At 34.7% G+C, this 22736-nt stretch overlaps 2 protein-coding genes and 1 long non-coding RNA gene across 3 annotated transcripts; 2 read left to right on the forward strand and 1 right to left on the reverse strand.

Moving 5' to 3' along the window:
- Positions 1-3029: 3029 nt before the first annotated feature.
- LOC141719761 (uncharacterized) lies at positions 3030-3401 on the reverse strand. The gene has a single exon (XM_074522134.1). It carries the CDS (start codon positions 3399-3401, stop codon positions 3030-3032), a length of 372 nt encoding a protein of 123 aa, XP_074378235.1.
- Positions 3402-3442: 41 nt separating this feature from the next.
- On the forward strand, positions 3443-9105 carry LOC141719762 (uncharacterized). Its single transcript, XM_074522135.1, has 4 exons — positions 3443-3486; positions 4358-4607; positions 7311-7407; positions 7469-9105. Exons 1-4 carry the CDS (start codon positions 3443-3445, stop codon positions 9103-9105), a joined length of 2028 nt encoding a protein of 675 aa, XP_074378236.1.
- Positions 9106-11921: 2816 nt separating this feature from the next.
- On the forward strand, positions 11922-15906 carry LOC141717193 (uncharacterized). The gene is made up of 5 exons (XR_012573551.1): positions 11922-11997; positions 12358-12421; positions 12641-12769; positions 14261-14410; positions 15224-15906. It is a non-coding gene; the product is annotated as an uncharacterized LOC141717193 (long non-coding RNA).
- The last annotated feature ends 6830 nt before the right edge of the window (positions 15907-22736 follow it).

Here is a 22736-nt window from a genome sequence, read left to right on the forward strand (position 1 = left end):
ACATCACTGAGAAGAGTGTGATTCTGTTCCATGGGAAGTGTTGCAATACGAACATTTTCATAACCAACATCTTTAATAATATCCAATATATACTTTCGCTGATTAAGATAAATTCCTTTGTCAGATCAGGCTGCTTCAATGCCTAAAAAATATTTAATAGGACCCAGATCTTTAATTTTAAAATGACTGGCCAAATGAGATTTAATAAGACTGATATGTTGTTGATGATTTCCAACAACCAATATGTCATCCACGTAGACTAGAATTGCCAGAAAACTTTGAGACTTCATAAGAACAAATATGCTATGATCAGAGGCTGCTTGTTTGAAACCATAGTTCAAGAGAACTGATCTGAACTTGATAAACCATTTCTGAGGACACGGTTTCAGACCATAAAGAGATTTTATCAATCTGCATACCAGAGGAACAGAAGATTGATAGTGTGTAAACTTTGCAGGAAGAGTGTAGCCTTGAGGTATTGCCATATATACCTCCTCCTCTAAGTCACCATATTAAAATGCATTAGTGACATCGAGTTGAGTGACTGACCAGTTACTAACAACTGCTAAAGAAAGTAAAACACACACAATAGTCATCTTTGCCACTGGTGCAAAAGTGTCAAAATAATCCAATCATTTTGTCTGTGTAAACCCACGAGCCACAAGTCTTGCTTTATACCTTTCCACGGTTCCATCTTGATTAAACTTGACTTTATATAACCATTTACAACTAACAACTTTCTTGCCATATGAAAGTGGTACTATTTTCCAAGTATTGTTAGCTTCTAGAGCAGCCAACTCTGTGGCCATGGCTGTACACCAAACTGAATATTGACAAGCAATCTTATAAGATGTTGGTTCAGGGACATGAGTGACATTTGCTATAAAAGATTGATATGAAGGAGAAAAATGATCAATAGTCTGACACAAGTTAATATGGGGAACACCAACATAGTCTTTAAACTTTGCTGGGATAGTTTTAACTCAAGACGATCTAGTGTTAGCAGGTATGTGTGATACAATAGGAGTGATAGGAGTCTGAAGAGGAGTAAATATAGTTGTTGTAGTAGGAGATAAAGTAGGTTATGTATGTGGTAAGGTATTTGAGATCACATCAGTATGTAAGATTTCAGATTCATAAAAAGGATCTGTAAACTTAGTTTGATCAGGAAATAAGTGAGGTGAGGTATCAGACACCTTTATAGTAGAGAAAGGAAATATGTGTTCACAAAAGTGAACATCTCTAGAGATAAAAACTTTTCTAGTTTCAAGGTTCATGACTTTGTATGCCTTTTGACCGAATGGATAACCAATAAACAAACATTTACTGGCTCTAGAAGCAAATTTATCCTTATGTGGACTCGTATCAGTAACATAACAAAGTGTTCCAAACACTCTCAAGTGATCATATGTAGGAGGTGTAGAGAATAGAACATGATAAGGAGACATACCATTCAGTAATTGTATTGGTGTTCTATTTAGTAGATAGGTAGCAGTCAAAATGTAATCACCCCAAAAAGAGACTGGTAGTGAAGCTTGAAGTCTGAGAGCTCGAGCTGTGTTTAAAAGAGTTCGATGCTTTCTCTCCACAACACCATTTTGTTGTGGAGTGTAAATGCATCTCTTTTGATGAATTATACCGAGAGTAGCTAGCTGAGTTTGCAGATTATTACTAAGGAACTCAGTTCCATTATCTGAGCGTATAGTTTTCACCGAACACTGAAACTGTTTGGACACGTAGGCAATGTAGTTTAACAAAAGTGTAGCTACTTGGCTTTTATCAGAAAAAAGATAAACCCATATTACACGAGATTTATCCTCAACCATTGTGAGAAAATAACTACAATTACCATGAGTTTTATATTTATACGGACCCCAAACATCAACATGTATAAGATTGAACAAATCAGCACTAGTTGTTATGCTATGGCCAAAAGGCAATCGAGACTGTTTTGACAAATGACAAGTATCACAACTATTAAAAGAAACATTGATTTGATACATTGTTTTGGGCAACAAAGCCATAGAAGAAGCAGATGGATTCCCTAATCGAGCATGCCATAACAGAGAATCAAGAGTACTGGTAGAATTATTACAAATGGCATTACAGCTAGACACAACTTTAGGAGACTTGGAGACAGATTGATTGAGAAGATAAAGACCGTCTTGAGGTTCACCAATCTCGATGGTCTTCTTCAAGATATGGTCCTGAAAAAAACAAGCATCTTTGGTGAAAAAGATATCACAGGAAGAGAGTTTAGTGAGTTTGGGAACTGATAACAAATTATAATTAAAACTGGGCACATAGAGTACATCAGTAAGAACTATATTTGAGTGAAGAGATATAGTGCCAGTATGAGTGACAGTTGTGGAGTGACCATTAGGAAGATGCAAGATAGAGTTAACAGATTGCACATTAGTCAATAAGTGCAAGTGTGGAGTGATATGATCAGTGGCTCCTGAATCAAGGATCCACTTATTACAGTCTAACAATTGTGTGTGATTTGTGTGACACACAAAATGTAAAACATTACCAGCTAGATGAGTTTGACCAATAGCAGAACAACCAACAACAGTGCTCTGTCCTGAATTGCTTGCATTTGATGAGAGGTCCTTGAGGCTAGACTGAATCATGTGCATAAGTTGTTGACATTGAGCATTAGAGAAACTAGTTAGAGCACCATTGGTTGTAGTAGAGTCATTAACTTCTGATCCTTCATTGACATCTGAGGTCACATTGAAAGCATGCGCATTCTTGATATTAGCAGCAGCCTTATAACCTTGAATCTTTGGCTTAGGTTTAGGTTTTCCATATAACCTGTGCCATTCAGGGTATCCATGAACACAAAAGCACTTTTCCTTGTTGTGTCCTGTCATATGACACACTTCACATATTTGATAGTTATCAGCACTTATTTTCTGCTTTGAGTTCTTAGAGAATCTGTTACCAGAATTACCACTAGCGTGTTTCACAGCTAAAGCCATGGAATCAGCTGAAGAATTACCAGAAATACATTCTCTCTGGTTCTCTTATTGCATCAAAATACTATAAGCAGCACTCAATGTAGGCATAGGAGTCATTAATAGGAGGTGACCTCTGATAGGAGTATATTGATCACTTAAACCCATCAGAAACTGAGATAGCTTTGTACTTTTGCAAAATTTGTCAAGTTTTTCATTCACTGAACATGTACATTTTCCGCAATCACATCTAGGAGTCTCAGTTAATGCATCAAGTTCATCATTCAGAGTACGAAATTTTGTAAAATAAGACGAGATAGACAGGTTGCCTTGAGACAAATATGCAATTTCTTTGCAAAGATTGAAGAGCTTCGGTATGTTAGTCTGAGCAAACTTAACTTGTAGATCTTCCCAAATTTCAGAAGCATTATTGAAATACATCACACTTTGACGAATTTAAGCATTAACAATGTTAAGTAACCATGAAATCACAAGATGATTACAACGATTCCATTGAGATAGCAGAGTATTATTAGGTTTAGTGTCAGTTCCATCAACAAAACCAAGTTTCATCTTAGAAGACAATGCAATACGCATAGATCTGGACCATTGATTATAGTTACTTTCATTGAGAGTAACAGTTGTCAAGATCATACATGAATGATCTGAAGAATGCAGGTAATAAGGATGATTAGCGTCAATAGTTAGGTTTTCACCAGTATTTTTATCAGCAGTTGATGAAAATGCCATTAGAGACCGTTCTTGAGCAAAGTAATTGCAGATCTGAGAATACGTAAACGGCGAAATTATAAATCTGTGAAATCAAGTGACAAAACGGAAGAATCGAGCTCGAGGCTCTGATACTATATCAGAAATCATGATTTCACATATATGAAAGTTTGAAATGTAGAAAATGAAGTGTATTAATGGAGTCTTGTTCAATAAGCAAGTAAACTATACAAACTGTGATATTGTATTTGTTAACTGAAAAATGTACAACTCTAACAAACTAATGGGTGAGAGAGAGACTCTTAAATAATGATCTAACACCTATCAGCACCACTACTTTCTAGAGCTAGCATAACTAACTTCTTGTTGATGATGTAAGCTTGTTGCTTAGCTGGCTGCTAGTGTGGATCTGTTATATTATCACCTATGCTTTAGAGTGTTATATTTGGGTCATTATAATAGCTGTATCTAGATGTTCGTGTAGTAAGGGGTTCCTGATTTCTTTACTGACGTGCTCATTCGAAAAGTATTGCGTAAATAGTTCATTGGAGTAAAATCAGGATGATCTTTATATTACTGCATTATCCTACTCATTGATATATTCAACTTTTTTAACTAATAACCATATGTAGTACATATTACGATCTATATTCCTCTTGTTTTTGCAGACTAAAGCTTGGAAATGGATTCCACTACGAGTTGAATGCCAAAGGTTCCACACCTGCGGAGGTGCTAGGACTAGACTACAAATCGAAGCTTAAGCCTGTACTTGCTTCGTTGGCTGAGGAAACAAAGAAAAATTCAATGGTGAACTTGGAAGAACAGATATCTCTTCAGAAACTCTCAGTTGAAGCAAAAAGAAATCATATTGCTGCCCTTCAGTCCCATATTGATGAAGTGAATAGAAACTTTGAAAGTGTAAAATTGCTCAAAAAAATGTGATAAAGTTGTGTATTTATCACTTATTGTTTTATTTACATATATCATGTTCGTTTACTTCATGTTTTTTTAGGGCACCAATGCTTTCTTTCCTGTTTCTGATGTTTTAGTTATTAACTTCATAGAATATGATTATCAGTCCCTCTTGCGTTTTTGAAGTGCCAACATCTGAATCTTTTGAGCGAAAGAGTCAGCTGTAGTGAAGTCTTGACATCTTTCTGAAGTTTTTTTCCACTTGGATTTTCTTAATTCCTCAACAAATCGAAATTTAACCTTCATTAGTGAGGCAGGCAAATTTGACTCTGTTTTATTTACTGTGGTCATTGTTGGTGTACCTCTGAGGAATATGTCTCGGAAATTGGAGCATGTTACATGTGTATGTTTTCCGTTACTTGGGACCATTAGCTTTTTTCCTTAAAAATTTATAACAATCACTTTGAGGACCTTATTTCCCTTTGTTAACGAGGAAGCTACAATCTGATAAAATGATATTCACTCGGTGGGAATTGCTTTAGGTCAAAATTTTTATGTAATTTTTAAGCTCGTGGCATGTTGACATTGGATTCATGACAATATCATAGTAAATATAGTTTTGCTTGCGGTACGGTGGTTTACAATTGATGTGCTGATTTTTGTATCGTATATCCTTCACATTATACTACCATTCTTCCTTTCTACTTAATGATACATTTAAAATAATACCTTGATCATGTTAGTATTTGACATTATTGTGCTATAATAATGTGTAGTTGGAGCAGTGGTTAAAAATTTCAAGTGCGAGTCAAATAAAGGAAATTAAATACCATCTGATATGCTATGACAATTTTGCTCATTCATTTTGTTATTATAAATGTGCGTATAAAATGTTCTTGTTGCTTCTATATTTAAGAAAAAAAACAGAGAGCATGTCTCAACCTGAGTGCATATGAAGATTTTAATTTATTTTATGTGAGATCCCCGTGAATTTGTTTTTGAAAATATGGATGATCAACGCTCACCGGCGAGTAAGAGTGGATTATTGAGATTCAGGAAAGGTAAACTCTTTATTACGAGTTCTGATTGATTGGAATGACATCTATTATCTATCTATTATTATATTATTAATAGTCCAACATAGGGTAATAGTTGAGACATTTTATTACCTTTTAATCAATGAGACATTTTGTTTTAATTTTACAAATTAGTGAGACAATTTAATTGTTTTAAGATTTGATCTATGCCGATGAATCTCTGTTGCTTGATTTGTTAACCGAGGTTCGAGAATCAAAAATTGAGAACCAAGGGTTCTTGGTTGCTGATTGCCGGGGACGTTTTAACCCCTAAATTCTACGAGTAATTGCACGATAAATGCTTTGCCTTCTTCTTTTTTTCTCATTTAATTTCTCCGGATAATGTCGACACTTAAATTAAGTGTGCGGCATCTATGAATTTTATCACTTTTGTCATTTAGGACTTGATGAAAGTTTTTGAATTTTGATATTGTATAATATGGTTATAGTAGTTGTCTGAAATTTTGTTGCTGCTGGCGTAGGTTTGGTTAATTATGGATACAGATATCGAAAAATAATATAAGGGATATAAAAAAGGTTGCCAAATCTGGAATGTTTATCGCAAGTTATGTTCTTGAAGTGAAAATAGATGATGCATGATGGGGATGAATGCAGATTGGTATTCTAAGATGGGTATCCTCTCCCTCCCTTTCCACGGTTGATCACACAGGTATCCCGTCTATACTGTGTACTCGAACAAGCTCCCTTATTGAAAGAACTTGAATTATGAATCATTTATGAATTGTTAGTTAATGAGTTTGTATCTAGAAACAATACAAAAGGACTAAATTAATATAACTGGACAAAGGAAGAGAAATGCCTGCCATAAACTATACCAGCAGTGATGGAGCTCCAAAGTCACAATCCACCATTTAATTTTCCAAAACCTTCGAAACCATAGATTTAATAAAGCTAACTTCTGCCCACCATCATAAGTGGATACAGAAAGTTTAACCCTCGAAGGCACCAAATATGTTTAATTACGAGGAGACACACCCTTATACATTTTAATTTTTGTCGAGCTACTGCAATTCTGTTAGAATTCAAACCCTCAAATAATTAAGGTGGCTGTTATAACTATAAATAGGTGTATCCATATATTAAAATAAGCGGTAGGCATTTAGGTTGGAAGTAGCATGTTGAATATTGTATGAAGACATTGACTAGCATCCAGAAAATATGGTAGGCGCAGAGAGAAGTCAAAAACACAAAACCATGCACAAATAAAATCATGCACCTTAATACTGGAGTCTATCGACCAAAGCAAACAAAGAAAGTTGGCCACCAAATATCAAGAATCAAGCCTTAAAACAGGGAAGGTTATTAATATGTATAAGGATAAAAAATATGAGGTATGCAGTGATGTAAGGATGAAAACTTGAAGCCTATAAAAGGCTGTTATTGTGCATGTAATAGACATACACCAGATAAAAAAGCGGAGGAAAAGAAAGAGCCGAAGCTCTCTCTGCATGTATTAAAAAGCTGTAGCTATTATATATATAAAGCTTGTTTGTGTTTTGTATTACCATCACCTGTTCATATTATTCACAGCACACATACACACATATACACCTGGTCGTGAGGTAGAAAAATCAAAGTAAGCCCATTTACGTTTTCCAACAACTGGTATCAGAGCCAGCGTTCCGTTCAAGAAAATGGCGAATATGGTGCAGCCCAACATTCCGAAGTTGACGGCGACAAATTACGGGAATTGGAGTATCCAAATGAAGGTGTTACTCGGTTCCTACGACAATTGAGATATTGTCGAAAGTGGGTTTAACGAGCCCGCAGATGCAACCGCTGAAGCAGCACTTCCAAATGTCGAGAAGACGGCGTTAAAGGAGTCCCGTAAAAAGGACAAAAAGGCGTTGTACACAATTTTTCAAGGTGTTGATGAATCTACCTTTGAAAAAATTTTAAATGCAAAAACAGCAAAAGATGCGTGGGAGATTTTGCAGAAATCATTCCAAGGCGTGGAGAAAGTAAAAAAGGTGCGGCTCCAAGTTCTTCGTGGCGAGTTCGAAAATATTAAAATGAAGGCCTCAGAAAATATTGGTGAATATGTTACTCGTTTAAAAACAGTGACAAATGAGATGAAGAGAAATGGAGAAAGTCTCGATGATGTTCGGGTCATGGAAAAATTACTCCGTTCGTTGATGAGAAAATTTGATTACGTGGTTACTTCTATCGAGGAGTCAAAAGATTTGTCCACAATTTCCATTGATGAGCTAGTTGGTTCACTTCAAGCGTATGAGCAGCGGATGAACCAGTATGATGATACAAGCCATTTAGAAAAGGCGTTGCAAAGTAAGGTGTCCATTGGTGAAAGTTCAAGCAGTAGCAGTTCTGGTCGTGGAAGAGGTGGCTTTAGAGGTGGCTACCGTGGTGGAAGAGGACGTGGAAGACAGTCCTTCAACAGAAGCCAGAACACTGAAGGTTATCGTCCATCTGGCCGTGGTCAGAATTTTAGAGGACGAGGACGAGGAGGATTTCAACGAGGTGACAAGTCTCAATTTCAGTGCTATAATTGCAATAAATTTGGCCATTTCAGTTATGAATGTAGATCACCGAAAGTGGAAGAAAGAAGTCATTTTGCAGCAGTAAAAGAAGACAAAGATATTGGCACTGCTATGTTCCTCACTTATAAAGGCGACGAGGAGAACAAGAAAAATATTTGGTATCTTGACTCTGGTGCAAGCAACCACATGACGGGTCATAAAGATTTATTTACGGAGATAAACGAGACCATCAGCGGAGAAGTTACGTTTGGTGATTCATCGAAGATTCCAGTCAAAGGTAAAGGTACAATTACGATTGTATTGAAGAATGGTGAGAAAAAGTTTATTAATGATGTTTACCATATACCTGCTTTGAAAAGTAACATCATCAGTCTTGGCCAACTTGTGGAGAAAGGACATTATATACAGATGCAGGATAATTCTCTCGTCATCAGGAATCGGGATCAAGAATTAATTGCAGATGTGGAGATGTCAAAGAATCGTTTGTTTACACTTGATATACAGACGAAGATGCAGAGGTGTTTGAAGACGGTCATTAAAAATGACTCGTGGTTATGGCATTTAAGATATGGTCATCTTGGTTTTTCTGGTTTAAAATTGTTGTCAAAGACGAAGATGGTGGACGGCTTGCCAGAAATCAATGAACCAGAAAATTTATGTGAAGCATGTGTTAAGGGGAAGCAACACAGACAAAGTTTTCCCGTTGGAAAATCATGGAGAGCCAGAAGGCCATTGGAGATTTTCCATACAGATATTGCTGGTCCATTTGATATTCCATCACTTGGAGGTAATAGGTATTACCTAACATTTATTGATGATTTTAGCAGAAAAAGTTGGGTGTATATCCTCAAAGAAAAAGCGGAGGCTCTTGATAAATTCAAGGAGTTCAAAGCTTTGACAGAAAAATAAAGTGGTCATTATTTGAAGGTACTCCGATCAGACAGAGGAGGCGAGTATACTTCAAATTTATTTAAAAGCTTCTGCAGAGCACATGGAATCAATCATCAGTTGACAGCGGCATATACTCCTCAACAAAATGGCGTTGCAGAAAGAAAGAATCGCACTATTCTTGACATGGCAAGGAGCATGGTCAAAGTAAAGCATATGCCGAGAACTTTCTGGGCTGAAGCCGTTCTATGTGCAGTTTATTTGTTGAATCGTTGTCCAACTAAAAGTGTCAGAAACAAAACTCCAAATGAAGCATGGAGTGGTAGCAAACCATCTGTTGGACATCTCAAAATTTTTGGGTGCATTGCATATGCACATGTTCCAGATCATAAAAGGAAGAAACTGGATGATAAAGGCGAGAAGTGCATCTTTACCGGATATGACAAAAGAAGCAAGGCGTACAGACTCTACAATCCCCTCACGAAGAAATTAATCATTTCTCGAGATGTTGAGTTCGATGAATCAGACTACTGGAAATGGAACGACGAAGAAAGAAAAGTTGCAGGTCTGTTCTTTAATGATGATGATGATGACGGTAATGATTCCAACATTGAGGATGATGAAGATGATGATCCAACTCCTCCCCAAAGTCCAAATCAACAAACTCCTGCATCGACACCATCGACTGGAGGAAGCAGCAGTTCAGGGGGAGCGCCAAGGAAAATGCGGAGTTTGGATAATATATATGAAGCAACAAGTCCAGTACAAACTACCTTTGATTATTCATTGTTTTGCTTAATGGCTGAGTGTGATCCAGTTACATTTGAGGAAGCTTCTGAAGAAAGCAAATGGAATAAAGCCATGGATGAAGAAATTGGTGCAATCAAGAAGAATGACACTTGGGAGCTCACAGATCTTCCAGAAGGACACAAAGCAATTGGTGTCAAGTGGGTCTACAAGACAAAGACAAATCAGGATGGTGAAGTGGAAAAATACAAGGCGAGGCTAGTGGCTAAAGGCTACAAGCAGAGATATGGAATTGACTATGACGAGGTATTTGCTCCAGTTGCAAGAGTTGATACCATAAGACTGCTTACAACAATTGCAGCTCAGAATCAGTGAAAGATTTATCAGATGGATGTCAAGTCTGCATTTCTGAATGGCTATCTTGAAGAAGAAGTCTATATCGAGCAACCACCAGGATATGTTCAGAAAGGCCAGAATAACAAAGTCTACAAATTGAAGAAAGCCTTGTATGGTTTAAAGCAAGCTCCGAGAGCATGGAACACAAGGGTTGATGAATATTTCCAGAAAAATGGTTTTGTGAAGAATCCCTACGAGCATGCACTTTACACGAAAATAAATTCAGGGGGAGATATTATGATCGTGTGCTTATACGTGGATGACATGATTTTTACTGGAAACAACCCTGGTATGTTTGATGATTTTAAGAAAGTTATGACTAACGAATTTGAGATGACAGATATTGGTCAAATGTCGTACTTTCTTGGAGTCGAGGTAAAGCAAAGCAAAGACGGGATTTTTATGTCACAGAAAAAATATGCGGAACAGATTTTAAAGAAATTCAGAATGGAAGAATGCAAGCCAGTGAGCACGCCAGCTGAAGCAAGTATAAAGCTCAGAATTGATTCAACAAGGGAGTCGGTAAATCCGACATTGTTCAAAAGTTTGGTTGGAAGTCTGAGGTACCTAACTTTCACTCGTCCAGATATTATGTACGCAGTTGGACTGGTTAGTAGGTACATGGAGAAGCCGAAGCAAGATCATTTCATGGCAGCTAAAAGAATTTTGAGGTACATAAAAGGTACACTTGATCATGGTCTGTTTTACATGCATTCTCAAAATTCAAAATTAGTTGGCTACTCAGACAGTGATTATGGCGGTGACTTGGATGACGGGAAAAGCACTTCGGGATATATTTTTCATATCGGTTCAACAATATTTTCATGGTCATCAAAGAAGCAACAGACAGTGGCTCTGTCAACATGTGAGGCGGAGTATATGGCAGCAGCAGCATGCGCATGTCAAGCTATGTGGCTAGGCTACATATTGGGCGAGTTAAATCTTGCCAAGGATGATCCGGTTACTATTTATGTGGATAATAAATCTGCTATTTCTCTCGCGAAAAATCCAGTTTCCCACAGTCGAAGCAAGCACATCAACATAAAATATCATTTTATTCGAGAACAGGTGAACGATAAAATGGTGGAATTGGTGCATTGCAGGACTGAAGAAAATTTGGCAGATATTTTTACAAAGCCGTTGAAGCCAGACATGTTTGGAAAAATGAAAGTGAAGCTCGGAATACAGAGTCGGGTTTGAGGGGGAGTGTTAGAATTCAAACCCTCAAATAATTAAGGTGGCTGTTATAACTACAAATAGGTGTATCCATATATTAAAATAAGCGGTAGGCATTTAGGTTGGAAGTAGCATGTTGAATATTGTATGAAGACATTGACTAGCATCCAGAAAATATGGTAGGCGCAGAGAGTAGTCAAAAACAGAAAACCATGCACAAAGAAAATCATGCACCTTAATACTGGAGTCTATCGACCAAAGCAAACAAAGAAAGCTGGCCACCAAATATCAAGAATTAAGCCTTAAAACAGGGAAGGTTATTAATATGTATAAGGATAAAAAATATGAGGTATGCAGTGATGTAAGGATGAAAACTTAAAGCCTATAAAAGGCTGTTATTGTGCATGTAATAGACATACACCAGATAAAAAAGCGGAGGAAAAGAAAGAGCCGAAGCTCTCTCTGCATGTATTAAAAAGCTGTAGCTATTATATATATAAAGCTTGTTTGTGTTTTGTATTACCATCACCTGTTCATATTATTCACAGCACACGTACACACATATACACCTGGTCGTGAGGTAGAAAAATCAAAGTAAGCCCATTTACATTTTCCAACAATATCTTTGTAACAGTTATATTGATAAAAACAATGTCTATTTAAGAGGAAAAACCAATACAATGTCGAACTGTAAAAGCTTAATTTAGTGTTAATAAGGTACTATCTACAATCTTAATTAATCTATATTTTATTAGATCTTGTTCTCATTTGTATTTTTTGTTCTGCTGGTTTTTTCTTTTGCTTTCTTCCGCAAATTCGTAGGAAGATAAAATTCCTAAATGAATCAAATTTTGTGGACGATTAAGGCAAATTTAAAGCCCTTCACTTGAATTTTTTATCAGTAATTGTTGCTTTTTCATTTCAAGACCTCTTATATATGTATTTGTTTTATAGGACGTACTTTGGCCGTGACTTGGAGTCTTGATGCATGTAGAATCTACTCAGGAAGTAGTGATGGGTACTCAACTCTTGAACAAAGAACAAATACGGAAAATATATTTGAATATTTTACTAGTGTTTTTCTAGAGTTTACATACTGCAATCTCTCAATTTTGAACTACAATTTAATTTTTAAAATATTACCGGACTTATTATTTCAATGTGATAGTTTAGTTTATTTTGAATGACACAACATTTTATATCTCACCTCCTTGACGATAAATTTATAAAATTTCAGGTTTATGAGATGTTGGGATCCTAAAAAATAAACCAGGGGAATAACGGTTGGGCTTGGAGGACCGGTAATGGACTTGGAAGACTCAGTAGTAGACCTGAATTCAACATTCAATCATTGCTTTGCTCAAAGGTATAATTTGATATTCATTTTTCTCATCTGCTTGTTGAATATTTATCTTCAAGAGTCTTATATGTGACATGTTTTAAAAATATGATAACGGGCTCCTCTTTTTGATGCCGGTGATTATTATCTTGTTTCAAGAGTGGTACCCTTAATAGTGTTGTAAGTATCCATAGCTTTCAGTTTAAAGACAAGACAACCATATGTGAACTCTTTTGCTGGCTCATTTTATATCACAAGGGTGATAAGATGCACCATCTGCAGTTCTGCACTGCTAAGCCAGATTGTCAGTCTCCAATACCCTCCTATCAAAATTTAGAAAGTAAATCCCCACATTAGACCCTAACAAAACCACCAAAGTAGTTCTCAATTTTCTTAATTTAATTTAAACATTAAAATGATATAATTATACAATTAGGGTAAATGTCCAAAAAAGTGGCATCGAAGAACTCTTAACAAAAACAATTTATAAGCAATCTCTGAGCAGATTCATATACTTTAACCGAGGTATACAGCTAAATAAAAAATTTCTCAAAGGACAGGAAAATTTCTCAAGTGCTATATTATGATTAGCTCGTCTGGTTTTTGCAAATCCGTAAAGAGGCTTCTTATACTTTTTTGCTACTACGTTACTGTCACTCTGATTTCTATATAACAAATATTGAAAAGGTGAAATTTATTGACACAATTAATTCTTCTCTACCTTTTATTCTAATTTTATGTAGTTCTTCTCACTCTAACAATAATAGAAAAGTATACTATTAAATATATTTGGTTGCAACTTGTAACATAAATATTAGTATATGCTTGCAATGTTAACAAACAAAGCTAAATTCAAAATTAAGTAACTAAGCAAAACTGAAATGAGTAGGAACACATCAAGATTCTTTCAAAGTGGGGTATGTTCGTGTTTTCTCACTCCAGCCCTGATTGTAATAGCTACACAGTAAAAAGTATGGACACCGGGGAGCAGAACCTAAGAATACTATCCTTGTAGCTTATTTAAGCCTGATTTGATGCAGGTCATATTAGTTTGTAAAGCAGAAATTTAAAAAGTTTTAGTAGTTAATAACTAACTATAATTGAGTTTCATTCTTCCTGCAAAATTTATACAATGTGAATGTAGGAAGATGCTCGGACAAATCATGTGCAATATTAGACCAGTTGCAAGAAATACATGGTTACGTTTTCTCATATGTTTCGGTAAAAAATATAGTTGATTAAAAGTAATACTTCTTTTACTGGAATACAGGATAGATATATTGGTTGAGTGATTAATATACATTTGTATGCAAGGAACATTAATTTTAAAAGTTATTAGGGCTCTTACAATTTAAAGGGTAGAGGCTATGTTATTGTTTCCCATATATAGTAGTGAAAGTCAAAAGGAATAAGCACACAAAAGTGAAATATGCCTGCCGTTAACATATCTGGAACCCCAGTATGAAAATGTTTTTCTACGCCTCTTTGATAATTAACTAAAATTTACACATTTTGTAGGTGGGTTTTTTTTCAACAAAGGTTGCATGAAGAGTGACCAATTCTTTGATTCTGAGGAGTTGAGATGAAGAACAAGTGAGAGCCATAAAAAAGAAAAGTAATTCATTCAAGGGTCGCGATAGAGAGTTCCTTCTCCCAGACCTATATAAGGTATCCCTATAACTTAAATAGTTAATTTATTAGATCCATAAAAAAGGTGTTTAATCTGCATTAAAAATTTAAGCTTGAAAAAAAACTAGCCTAAAAGTGAACACTTATTGTAAATCACAAGTTTAATGAGTAAGAGAGCAAGTGTTTCTAGGGCCGTATAACAATTCTACTTGACAAGGACAAAAAATTAATAATGTACTAAGTTATTTGGGCCCAAAGATAATAGTTAGGTTTAAGAATGAGTAATTTTCTACTGTGACCGAAATTATACGCATGACATGCTTAGGTTGCAAAATTTGTGCAACGTGAATTTGCATAATTTCGCGTACAATTATTATGGGCTATATAATTGCAAAATATTGTGATTATAAAAAAAAGTTGATTGAATTTAATTTATAGGTCTTGTATGTGGTTTAAGATTGGTATGTGAAAGTACATGGTTTAATTTTTGTCTTCCCCAAAATTATGATTTGGTTTCATCAATTTAGTATATTTCATAACATTCAACATATATGAGTTCATTATTCCCTCATCTTTTTAAATCTGAAGAGAAATACTATAAAATTGTAATATTGGCTAATGTAGAAAAAGATTCGTGTGTATTTTATGAAAATGTCTACTTTAAAGGGGAGAGGTGTGTATGCTATGAAAGTGGCTACTTTAAAGGGCAAATTTTGGTAGAGCGGGTATTTATTTATTTTATTTTATTTGAAATAAGGTATTTATTTATTCTATGTTGCATTTTATTTCCTACACTTTTATACTTGCATTTTATCACTGGAAAATAAATATAGCATTTTGCTCTTTTATCAGCACCAACCAAGTGATAAAAGCGGAAAAGAAGCTTGCTGAAAAATAAACATGCTAAAAGCAATCAAATATGGCAGTGAAGGGCAACACTGTTTGCTCTGAAGAAAAGGGTTTTCGCATCATCCATACGAGTGTTGGCTCGGATGATGTTGTAACATGTGACGGTAGTTAGAATCATGGAGCAGAAGGTTACTTACCACTTTTTACTGGTTTCATAATATTCTATGGTTGCTGGTATTTATTATGGTTGTGCTGGGAATTATAGTAATTATCATTAAGAGAGATGAGAAGAAGACCCTAATATGTGCTAGGGTGCTGGAAAAAAGTGATGAGAGGAAACAGCTGAACAATTTGGAGTGGTTAAAGATAGCTTTGAAGCCATTATATAGGAAGTGAGTGGGAGTGAAAGGTGGTCTTTCTCAAGGGCATGTTAGGAATAGTTGTTTACTACAGTTATTATCAAACATGGCTAAAGTTATAATTATTCAGATAGTATGGTTTTCAGCTTTATGTTCTCCCTTCTCTTGATAGTTGCAATAGCCTTTCCTATATAACTCAATATATATTGTACTGTTGCGTCCATACTAGAATATTTTCTCATGACTGAAAAATATAAATAAAGGTTGTACTAATTCTTGCCTCGGACAAGACCTAGTACGAAATAAACTTTTTGGTACCGTTTATAACAGTATTACGGTAATTTGAGTTATATATTTTATTATATCGGTTTTTCTATTGTGTGTCAATGGGCAATAAAATCTATTATTTGTGTTAGTATATCGTGAAGGTATGATTTTCATTTTATCACGTTGAAGCTCGACATATAGCTTTGTACTCTTTAACATGTACATGTTAGTTGAAAAATGACACTATAATACTTAAAACTTAGGAGCATGTACATATGAATTTTCTTGGCCTCCCGTTCTGTCATTCATGTTACATCTGGCTTTTATGTTATTGTAATGTCTTCGACTTTTCCCGTCCCTAATTACCTATAATTGGCAATCGAAAACATTGATCAGAAATAATGGAAAAGGCTCCTTATATATTTTTTATGGAGATTGTAATCTACCTCATACATTAACCTGTTTTTTGCCGCAAGTTAAACACACAAATTGTTCCAACATAAATCTTACGGACGTTAATGACCTCAATCATGGACAATTTCCAGTAATAGCCATCTAATAACATAGTTCAAGTTCTGCCATAACAATAATTATTTGCTTGTCAAAATGATCAATGAGCCAACACAAACGTTGTAACTAAGAACTTAAGAACTTATACTAGAAATTGGCCCGTGCTTTACTCGGGTTTTCGTGCTAGTTCCCTATAAATTCTTAATCTATGAACCACAATGTTGAATATTTATATACGTGAATAAAAAAAAATTGTTTGTTACTATATACTATTTGATATTGTAAACCATGGTTCTTTTTGGTAGGTAGACTTATTTACAATGTATTCAATTTTTAAGTATATTGAAAAAGGGAGGTTAGAATTGAACCCTAGACTTCTAGCACTTGGAGCAGCCTTGCAACCCTGGGACACTTCTGATCCTTGTTAACCATTTCGATCTTTGTGAACAAACTTACTCCCTTTGTCCCAAAATAAGTCGTTTTAACTTTTAGCACGTATTCTGAGGGTTAAAAGAAAGGTACTTCCGCGCCTTATTCTCCAAATATTCTATTTCTGAATAAAAATATAAATGTTCAGTTTTAATTTAGAAAAAATACATATATGTATATGTAGAAGTATCATTTTTATACACCTAAAATTAGGTCTAAAAAGTCAAATCTACTTTTGGACAAGGGAAGTAAATGATGAACATTTTTATATTATAGTTGAGATATTCATTTGCCTTCACCAAGGTTATCACGGCGCCAAGTCGACCCTCAATGCCCGAGTACCTTCGTGAAGATTAGTCGATAAGTCGTCCGACTAATTTTAAAAAATCGACAAAATGTTCATTATACATATAATTACTTGATTTAATATATAATATAATTGAAGATGTTAGTTTTATAATTTAAATCAGAAGTAATAGAATAGTAAGTTCAAAATATGCACGGTACATCACAATTATTGTTATGAAGACCCCAAGTCGGGTGACGAGACTCTTGGGTGACACGTCAACTAGTCGACGATAAGTCGGGTTTCGAGAAGTCTCGGCACCTGAGTACCTTCACGTCGACTAGTCAACTTCATGATAACAATGGCCTTCACAATTATCACTTACCTTTTTTCTATAAATATCTTTGTAATGCCGTCAATTCTTTCTTTCCTCTTTCTGATGTCTAACTATTTAACTTCATGGATAAAGATTATCAGTCCTCAACCTTGGTTGTATGTCCTCTTGGTTTCTAAAAGTGCCAACACCGCCATCATTTGAGCAAAAGATTTAGCTTCAGAGAACTCTTGAGTCTTGACATATTTACCATCTCAGATTATTTTATGAACTGGTTATTGAGTTCAGTTTTGCAACACTCATAGCTAAGAGGTCCGCCAAGTTCCAGCATAGCCGGGTCAAAATCTGGAAAGGGAACAGGGGCTGCGACCTGTAGTTCGACTTAGTGACCTATTAGGGGCTGCAACCTGTAGTTCGACTTACTGAACTATTATAAGCGAATTTCGCTATAGGAAGTAGGGTTGTTCACGAACCGAACTGTTCGTGAACAAGCTCGAGCTCGGCTCGTTAAGAGCTCGTTCGGCTCGGCTCGTTAACGAACTCGAGTTCGAATTCGAACTCGAACAGAAAAATGTATTCGTTAAGCAAATCGAGCTCGAGCCGAGCTTTGGGTTGTTTCGCTCGAGCTCGGCTCGGCTCGAGCTCCCTCGTTAAAATTCAAAAAAATTATAATATATCCTGAATATTTTTATATAGGTCTGATTTTTTTTAAAAAAATCCGATTTGACTATATTTTTTTATCTTCCAACGATCATTTTGCATAACAAATGTGATATATTTTGACGTGATTTAGAAATTTTATATTTTAGTTTCTAATTTTAAAATGTGGCTTCATCATTATATTTTAGTTAAGATTTTTTTTAAAAAAATATTTGTCATTGATCCAACCGTATGGATGTCATAAAATATATATTTTAATGATATAACCAAAGTTTCACATCAAAACAATTTTATTTGATTTTCTATTTTACGGTCAAGCATTAGTTTAACTACTAACACTAACTAGTGTTTAGTCCGGATTTGTTGTTTCGATTATTTTAAAAATACTTTATATCGATCCAACCTTATGGATGTCATAAAATATATATTTTATTGATATAACCAAAGTTTCAGATCAAAATGATTTTTTTTGGTTTGCTATTTTAATGTTTGACTAGTACTAGTAAATATTGTTTAGTCTTGTATTGGTATCTCGACTTATTTAAAATAATTTCTAACTGATCCAACCGTATGGATGTCGAAATAAATATATTTTAATGATATAACCAAAGTTTCAAATCAAAATAATTTTATTTGGTTTGTTATTATAACAGTCAAGTATTAGTTTGACTATTACCACTAACTAGTGTTTAGTCCTGATTTGTTATTTTGATTATTTTAAAAATACTTTATATCGATCCAACTGTATAGATGTCATAAAATATATATTTTATTAATATAATCAAAGTTACAGATCAAAATAATTTTATTTGGTTTGCTATTTTAACAGTCAAACATTAGTTTGACTAGTACTAGTAACTAGTGTTTAGTCCTGTATTAGTATCTCGACTTGTTTAAAATTATTTCTAATTGATCCAACCGTATGGATGTCAAAATAAATATATTTTAATGATATAACCAAATTTTCAGATAAAAATAATTTTATTTGGTTTGTTATTTTAACAGTCAAGTATTAATTTGACTATTACCGCTAACTAGTGTTTAGTCTTGATTTGTTGTTTTGATTATTTTAAAAATACTTTATATTGATCCAACCATATGGATGTCATAATATATATATATATATATTTTATTGATATAACCAAAGTTACAGATCAAAATAATTTTATTTGATTTTCTATTTTAATAGTCAAACATTAGTTTGACTAGTACTGGTCATTAGTGTTTAGTCCTGTATCAGTATCTCGACTTGTTTAAAATTATTTCTAATTGATCCAACTGTACGGATGTCAAAATAAATATATTTTAATGATATAACCAAATTTTCATATCAAAATAATTTTATTTGGTTTGTTATTTTATCAGTCAAGCATTAGTTTTACTATTACCGCTAACTAGTGTTTAGTCTTGATTTGTTGTTTTGATTATTTTAAAAATACTTTATATTGATCCAACCGTATGGATGTCATAATATATATATATATATATTTTATTGATATAACCAAAGTTACAGATCAAAATAATTTTATTTGGTTTGCTATTTTAACAGTCAAATATTATTTTGACTAGTACTAGTAACTAGTGTGACGGCCTCAACCCCGGGTTAGGAGCTGACGTCACTAACGAAATGAAACTATAATTATAAGATAACTACTTACTTTATTCAATATAAACAACTCTTCCACAAGATCTTTTCCAGGTTCAAGTATAATTTAGGTTACACACTTATTACAAACCATCTTATTAAAAATAACCTGCCACCTGACTATTATTCTACAGCAACTCGCAGACCACTCTTCAACAGACACAACCTAATCAGAGGAGCTCGACACAGGAGGAATTGGAAATTGGCCCTTAGCAAAACAGCAACATCCCCTAAGCATCTGCAATGCGAAAATATACAAACACATTTGCAAGAGTGAGCGATCGACCGCTCGGCAGTACCACAATATGATTACTAACTAAAACAGTTTATAATAAACAATTGTAGGAACATAAATTACAACTTGATAGTAGAAAACAAGTAAAACAAGTGTAAATAGATAAAAACTGATAAACTGTTGAAACTGGATCTTTAATAGCTAACATGCTCTCTAAACATTTATTAATAGTGCTGTGTAAATAGCAGGGTTAAATTTAGCATGCTACTTCCATTTCCAAATCATTCATCCCATTGCAGGACCCATAAAACTAATTGTTCCTTTACGGGAACCATAAACTTGTCCCATCACAGGACCTATAAAACTTGTTCCTTTCCAGGAACCTCAAAATCGCTTGTTCAGATATAAAAACATTGGATGATCCCTGGTGAGACAGCTGATCAGGCTATCCTATGAAACTTGTTCCGGAACTCAGAGACTAGCTAGGTCTCTGTCACGCTGGGCTGGTGGTTATAACAGGGTGCGCAACCACTTCGCCTCTTACGCTAACTTTCAGGCCGTTATGGGCCTTCTGCGCACACTCATCCAATTATCTGATCATTTTTATCTAGTTTTCCAAATCACTTACCTATCTCTTGTCAAAACAATTATAACACAGCACATTTTCCCAAAACATTTCCATTTTAATCAAAACTTAGAGATAGGTATTTTCAGAAGTTACTTTTCCCCCAAAACACAAGTTAATAAAATAATTTGAAACCCAGGGGATACGTAACTTAAATCATTCTGTTCCAGTACGAGAATAAAACAACGTTATATTCATATATACTGAACCATAAAGATATGGTCAGGGGTACTTGCCTTAATACGCTTTAACACTAATTTCTGACTGGCTTTGCACTGACCGGAATGTTAGGGATTTCAACCGGAACCTATAGGAACCAAAATACCCTAAATTAGACGTCCGAATATGCTTGACTATCCTCGCTAACAATCTACCCATATGTTAACAAACCCGACTCGTAACATTCTCAATATAATAATACACGTATCAATTAGGGTTCACATTTTCAAAAGCCGGTTCAGTGTTCGCTTTCGTAATATAGGTATATTTGTCCTTTTACGAAATTAGGGTTATCGATTTCGTAAAGTATTCCATCGCAACACATAATCAGGTTTTGTACAAAATAGTTACATATAATCGATCGACGTTCCGATAGTCGTTGGGTACGACCTCGTATTCCCGTAATTAAATTTTTCCGGAAATTGGGCAGCACCTCTTTCGATTATCGGCTAACCCGTCGAACATCCCGACGTCAAAACAATCACAACCACAATCAATCGCAATTTAAAACCCAACCACCAATTTCAGCCATCAATAACAGTCCAAAATTCTCAATTACCAATTAAATACAGTTATTAATTATTAATCACATTTTTTTTATGTTTTATATCGTATTTTATAATCTAAATCGTAGGACTCAGAAATGATTCATCACCGTCCACCGTCGGCTGAGCCGACGGCGGCAAAATTTATTGGTACCCTTATAATACGGGTTTCCAAATAAATTCTACCGATTAAAATAAATAATCCTGCAAAATAAAATAATTATTATTTTCACAGAATATTCAAAAATAAACCTGCAGAATTTATTTTCAAAAATGAATGGCAGTAATTCGAACTAAACAGCCAACAAGCAGGAACAGAGCAATCAACAACCGAGACTGCATCACAGGTACACACAAGCCACGGCACAACACAGACGCACGATACACACACTAACACACATACACTACACACACAAACACACACACATACTCACACACACCAATTCGCACACACACAGCAAAACACACACACACGCACAACATAATCGCACCCATAGATACATAAACTCTGCACAAACAGAGAATGAAAGAAAAGATTGGGGAAGAAAAGGGAGATAATCGGGAGAATAAAGGAGAGGAAAGGGGTGGAGAACAAAGGCAGAGCTACCGGAAGGCGGCGGCGATCAAGGAAGAAAAACGAGAGTGATAGAGGAGGTTCGCGAGGAATTACAGAGAAATAGAAGAAATGGAACGGGGGGGAGAAGGAAAAGAAAATCGAAGGGAGGGATTGAGGGATTTAGCAGAGAGACCAAAGAGAGTCATTGATGAATTGGGGGAAATAAAAAGGGATAAGTTCATCTGCGTTTATCTGATTATTTACTCCGAAAATCCGAATTCGTATCGACGCACAACCATTTAACGAATAAATTACGGGGAAAAATAATCCGATAATTTACCAGAACCACTTAAAAATTCTCAAAATAAATAAATAGGAGTTAATAAAATAAAATTTTCCAAAATTTTAAACCATTTTTGGATCGCACAACATACCCACGTTCAACAATTAACGATCCGAGCTACACTTAGAACAAATTCAGAAAATTACGAAAATAGTCTTAAAATGTTACAAATATCCTGAAGTTTATAAAAATATAAATTTTGAAATTTTAAAATAATTTCTGAAACGTAGTTTATACCCGTTTTTTTTAACGAATAAACGAAATAACACGCAGGTAAAATTTATCCCAACAATTACCAAAATAATTTTAAAATTCTCGGAATATTCCAAACTTAAATAAATACGAGTTTTATAATTTTTGAAGAATTTTGGAATTAAATACGGACTTAACAAATAATTGCAATCAAAAAAATCATATATGGCTAAATAATTGATGAAATATTGATTTCTCAATTTTAGAAACTCCTAAAAATAATTAATAAAATTATGAAGTCATAAAAATGA

This window comes from Apium graveolens, chromosome 4 (genome assembly GCF_009905375.1).
Source record: "Apium graveolens cultivar Ventura chromosome 4, ASM990537v1, whole genome shotgun sequence".
Classification (NCBI taxonomy): domain Eukaryota; kingdom Viridiplantae; phylum Streptophyta; class Magnoliopsida; order Apiales; family Apiaceae; genus Apium; species Apium graveolens.